Source organism: Schistocerca nitens, chromosome 6 (assembly GCF_023898315.1).
Source record: "Schistocerca nitens isolate TAMUIC-IGC-003100 chromosome 6, iqSchNite1.1, whole genome shotgun sequence".
Taxonomy (NCBI): Eukaryota; Metazoa; Arthropoda; class Insecta; order Orthoptera; family Acrididae; genus Schistocerca; species Schistocerca nitens.
In genome coordinates, this window is record NC_064619.1 from 332,298,611 (window position 1) to 332,304,610 (window position 6,000).

Below are 6,000 nucleotides of genomic sequence, written 5' to 3' on the forward strand. Positions count from 1 at the left end.
CTTTTCTTGCCACAGTTTCTCAGTGTCTTCCTTGCTGCACACTGGTGGCAGTATTTTGACATAGTTTCTACATTTAAAACTTAACCTGAGTCAATACCAATAAATATGTAACTCCATAGATAATGTGACCGCATTTCATCCAAGTCCCACACACACACACACACACACACACACACACACACACACACACACACACACACACACAGGTCACTGTCATGAATATCTACCACAGGATCTATTTCTTTTCTGTTTATTTCCACCAATTCCTCCACTGCTTTCTTCACAGAAACTTTGGCAGTATCGCATACAGCATTAGACATTTCTTTATTTATTTTTTTGAACCTTGCACAAGGTGGAGGCATGTTCAGAAAACCACACAATGAATTACCTCCTTCCTTGCCGTGTCCAAGGTATCTCAGAGTACATGCTAACCTAAAATTGCTTTCATAGGTACCAGTGTCAGATTTTTTTTTTTTTTTTTTTTTTTTTGGAAAATTCATAGCCACACGAATTACAAATTAATTTTAAATCACAAGCTATTCCCACTCTATTTTCTTCAACAACAATCATGCATTCCATATTTTTACAGCTAGCACATGAACACGAAAACTTTATAGCCTGGCAGAGAACCTCTAAATCAATAAGTCTGAATCCAATGGAATCCATATCATCATCATTCACGCACCTGTACATTTCTCTTGTCCCAAGTTTCGATGCTGAAGCTGAGAGCTTATGTTCTTCATTTCGAGCTGCTTCCTCCTTTTTGTTGGTAAATTGATTTCCATGGAACCTCTGTTTCCTAAACACAGTTTGTCCACCACGCGTTATGCATAAATCTTGACTTCTACATAAAGGTTTGCGAATTCAACCTTCCAGCTACTAATATTTGTTAGTATTGTCAAAACTAAATGAACCACATGCAAGAAAGTTTTCAGGTAAAGATATAGATGTCAGCCAAAGATATCAAAAGAAAATAGCCTTCACACTGACAAAAAATTCTGCTGAAGCAAGCAGTTTCCCAATGCCAGAAAAGGTGGGAGTGGCTGCCAGTGCAGAGTTAAAGTTTTAACAATTTAAAGGCATTTCTAAAGCTACTACCGTGATAAAATTCACACACAACATAGATTAATCGGTGTAGATCAAGAAAATAATATTTTTGAAAAATTGTTTTTTTGGACCAAAATCCATTACATCTCCTTTAAACACTTAAATATTGCATAAAATATTAGGATCTAGCTTTGACGCATGCTTTCATTTGTACACCAAGGACATACCAGAAATCGGCTTATAAATGTAAATGAATGTGCAGAATGTGAAAATGGTGGAACACAAAAACACATGTCTACTGTGAAGTGGCTAACCTGTAACAGTGCTCTCAGGGACCCATACTCTACTAGAACTGCTATTCCAAGTCTGCACAGCACATCTGTATGAATAACTTCAGATTTTTCATTTTTCTGGACTGCTGCAAGAATCTCGTTGTTCTTAATTAGCAAGCTTCATATGTTCTGACGGTAAAATCCGGTTGGATTATGTTACCTTTTGTGCTGTCCAAGCTGGCATTTTTTTTGTTTCTCCACTAGTTGTTGCAATTGTTTTGACCAGTATTCAGCATTTACACATTTTGGATAACTTTATCCTTAAGAAGTTCTAGTGAAAATATTGTAAGTCACAGGGATTGGGCACACCCAGTACTCTGATCATCCTGAATATATCCACAATCCTGGAATTCTAGTGTGTGTGTGTGTGTGTGTGTGTGTGTGTGTTTCAACCATGTGAGGAATGACACATCTGTCGTAGCTTCACTTTATAGAGCAACTGCTGAAACTGTGCATTTTGATGTTCAACAGAATGCATCATCCAGGCAATGTTGTATACCTCAGTGGCGACACAGTCTTCACATTAGTGTAAGGAGCATTCCGAGCAATGAGCGTCACTTGTGTAGTTGCAGTTATGGGCGAAACTGTTCCCAGCATAGCCAATAATCACTGCATGACCTTTATCGAAATCTTTCCGCAGAGTTCTAAATCAGAAGTAATATTACTGAACCATGCATTTGGCTTAAAAATAATGGTTTTCTGGCAATTGTTATAATTCTAAGTTTGACGTTCCGCTTCTATGACTGCTCAATAGTAGGAAGAGTTCCTAGTTCTCTTACCCTCTGACTGCTGCTAACCTTAACTTTCACTTACTCCTCTATTTTATCTGAGTGTTCATGAACTCCCTGAGTTACCTGCTCACTTTTATTCATAACCTCCAGAACAATGAAACTGTTCCAGATATCTAGACTAAAACTAGCAGACCTGTAGCTTTTCTTGAACATTGTACCTGATTTGGCAGGTTTGATCACAGTCAAGTCATCTGTCATATTCTTAACCTTACTGCGGCCCTAATTGCTGTATTTACAACTGTGCTACTGTCAGATCAGCTTTGACTTAAGATCAACTGCTCCTACATAATTGTGGATTGATAAGCACAACTACTGCAGTGATAAAAGCTAGCTACATCTCCATCCAGTTTGGTTGCTTCACAGCATCCAACACAATAAAAGTGGATGCAGTCTTCACACTGTCGACCATTTCTCACTACTTTAAGAGTGCACCATGCAAATTTCTTGTAAACTGGTAAACATTTCCTTAGCACAAGAGGTCACATTCAGTCTTGATGGTATCTGTCTATGTATGAGGTGATCTAAATGTAATGGAGTGTCTGTATTATGATTGAGTTCTACTTGCCACAAAGAGGACATGGAGAAGAGGTTATTTAGCAGGTAATCATATGGACCAAGTCTTCCCTGAGAGGTAACGCAACCACGCAACTCATGCACACACAGCTACTCTTCCAGCAATAAGGCCTGACTGATAGCTCTCTCACTTTTCGAAGATGCTCATATCTTCATTGAACTTTTCTACAAATTTGCCTAACGTGCATTATTTTTACCGTTTGTCTGATTATTGATATGCAGTATGTCATTATTAGTGCTCTAGAATTAGGGCCTTTACCCTTTATCTTGTCCATTTGTATTGCCTCATCCTGAGTAACATGTCACTTTCATTTGGGTTTACTTCATTTCTCTTTCTGTCTACTTTTGCCCTTGATGATGAAACTATTTTCAAATTTTCAAAGGCTTGGCAATTGATGATTGTTTTTTCAATCTCATTTGCTATTCTTGTGTCATTGTTGGTAAGCAGCCATTGACATCTATCCCATATGTCATATAACGTGTGTTTCAATAAACTTTTTCTCCTTAATTTGTGGCAAAATTTGTGGAATTAAGAAATTCCATAAATTATGACTTGTATACTTGGTAGGAGTAAAACATGTTGTAATATCTCTGATGTACCAGCTCATGTTTTTCATTTCATATTAAGGTACTTCATTTTCAGCATGTCCTGCAGATATTTGGTTGTGCACTAACACAACTGTCATAAGAAATAATGTACCATATTTAATTGGATTAATTGAAGATAACCACAGATTGTAGAAAGCAAAGCTTGTAAGTTGAGTTGTCATATTCCAGTTGTTGTTTTGTATCTAACTACAGTTTATTTCTTCTTCTCTACAGTCAGTGTTTATCTTCACCCATTCTGTGAATTGTGCTCATAACAATTTTTTAAATATCTTACTGTCTGAAAACTGAATGTGTGTAGATTTTAATTGTTATTTATTGAACATGGGTTAATTTTATGTTCAGGTTCAAGATGCAGTCCTTGGAAAGTGGGTCAATGATCCTCACCGTATGGACAAACGATTGTTATCCCTCATATTCCTGGCCCATGCTTCTGATGTCTTAGAAAATGCTTTTGCACCTCTGAATGATGATGACTATGAACTTGCTATGAAGAGAGTGCGTGAGCTCCTTGACTTAGATTTTGAGTCAGAGAGCATGAAACCCAATACAAATGAAACAGTATGGGCAGTATTCGCAGCATTTACAAAATAAACATCTGATACTAAAAGTCATAGAGCTGAGAATATTGAACTTGTGTGATGACATTTGTGCACTCTGATAGGACAATATGTTAAACAATTATTTGACCAGATTCACAGTTATTGAAAGGAAAGTGGTTTTTAAATTTTTGTTGGAAGAAAAACGGTTACAAATCCCTGAAAGCATGTTATCTAGTATTAACCATTCCATTTATAGCTATATTACATTTAATGTGTTGGGCACTGCTACAGGAAGAGAATTCTTTGGCTAAACTGACATAGTGTATATTCAAGCAGTGACCACTCTTTAGCCAAAATGGAAAAGCATTTGCAAAAATATGTAACTTGCACTCCTTTTTTTGAGTGTGTTCATTCAGAAGCATGAATTGTTTTTGTGGAAGGAAGATTGTGATGATGTAATGAAATCTGTGTGAAAGACTTTTTATCCCTATAATAGAGGAAGCAGTTTATTTGCACAAACATTCAAACAATATTTTTGATCTTCTTAATTATTGGATGATGTATTTCTTTCAAAACACTTGATTTCTTGTACATTAACTGAAATTCATAGCCTTCGAGTAGTTTCAGTTATGCTGTGCTTTCTGTTTTAATAACTGTACATTGCAAGTAACAGATTAAAATTGCCATTGTGTTTTGTTTATTCAGTTGTTTGCTAAGTGTGTATGTATTGATAATTTGTATCAGAGTGTTGATTACTGTGGAGCTAGTTTTCGTCTCTATTTATTGCACGCAGTTGAAAACGGTGAATGTTGACACTTCAGACACTTTTTAAGTAATCCAATGCTCCAGGCATTAAAAATTTTAAGATAATGTAGTTCAATGTTATTTCATAAAATATTAATATGTTGATTTCTTGCTGTACATACTTAAGCAGTTTTGTATCTATGCATATCACATTTGTATTATGTTTATATTAGATTCATTTCATGTTTCATAAAATGTAACTACCATGAATGAATTGCAGCATTATCTGTGAAAGTGATCATGAACTGACTGCAGTTGCAGGTTTTTAGTATGTGAGAATGTGGCCATACATTTGAGAAGACAATGTAGGTTGTAACATGGATTGTGGGAAGATTCCTATGCAGAGGATTTATTGATGCCAGTGAGACTGCAGATTTAGATTGTTGGTTTTGTAAATAAATATATTATCAGGCCTCTTCTTTGTGCCTGCATTTTATTTTCTTTGTTTCCTTTCATTGTTTAAAAGAACTGTTTGCTGTAATTGATAATACATTTTGCAGTTCCCCCATTAGTAACTAAAAGATACTCACCATAAATGATCATTAGTGTATTTCATTTAAAGTGCCTGATCACAGAGGGTAAATTTGATTGTACTTTTGTATGGGAATACAAACATTTTCAGATTCAGTTAGATCTGTGTGGTGCAAAAGTATACATTTATTTCAAACCTATGTACAAGTAGATGTTTACAGCTCACATGTAGTCTTTTGTATGCACCCATTTATTTTTTATTGGCTGCTTTGCACATGGAGCACTGGTTCCATGAACTAGTCTCATGTATTTATTTCAGTATCACAATGCTAAATGCCCTGTAGCGTACTTATTTGTCGTTACTTGGTAGTCACTTTAACTTTCATCTATTTATGACTCACAGTTGTCCACAAATTGAATTGGATCCAGGCACGACCAGGGAACTAATTTTAGTTGCATTTCATCCAGATGCTTGAAGGCACTTTGATTTTACATCATGATGACCATTGTGTATGAAGCAGACTTATTTTTGTTTGTTCTAAAAGCTCATTACAAGGACTTGATTATATGAAATGTTAATGTTTATCATGCTTAATATTTCTTTTAGTGCAGTCTTCCAGGGTTCTCCACTGACAACATATTAGGCGTTGATTGCTTCTGACAGCTACATACACTCAGATTCGAATACTTCTAGTCTTTTGTGATGGTGCTTACTTCTCTTATCCATCACAGTGGACACTGATTGATACTGTATAATGCACACAGAATTAAATGTATATTTGGAAAAAAAGACATGAGTACCAGTAATAAGTAGGATAACATGGCAACACTGAT

General features: G+C 35.8%; 1 protein-coding gene across 1 annotated transcript in view; it reads left to right on the plus strand.

The window, feature by feature from the left end:
• LOC126262843 (Golgi phosphoprotein 3 homolog sauron) overlaps window positions 1-5,131 on the plus strand; it is a 56,502-nt gene extending 51,371 nt beyond the window's left edge. Inside the window, exon 4 of the mRNA XM_049959706.1 lies at window positions 3,695-5,131. Coding sequence (XP_049815663.1) covers window positions 3,695-3,943 — 249 coding nt within the window. The 3' untranslated portion in view covers window positions 3,944-5,131. The remainder of the gene's footprint in view (window positions 1-3,694) is intronic.
• Window positions 5,132-6,000: the final 869 nt, after the last annotated feature.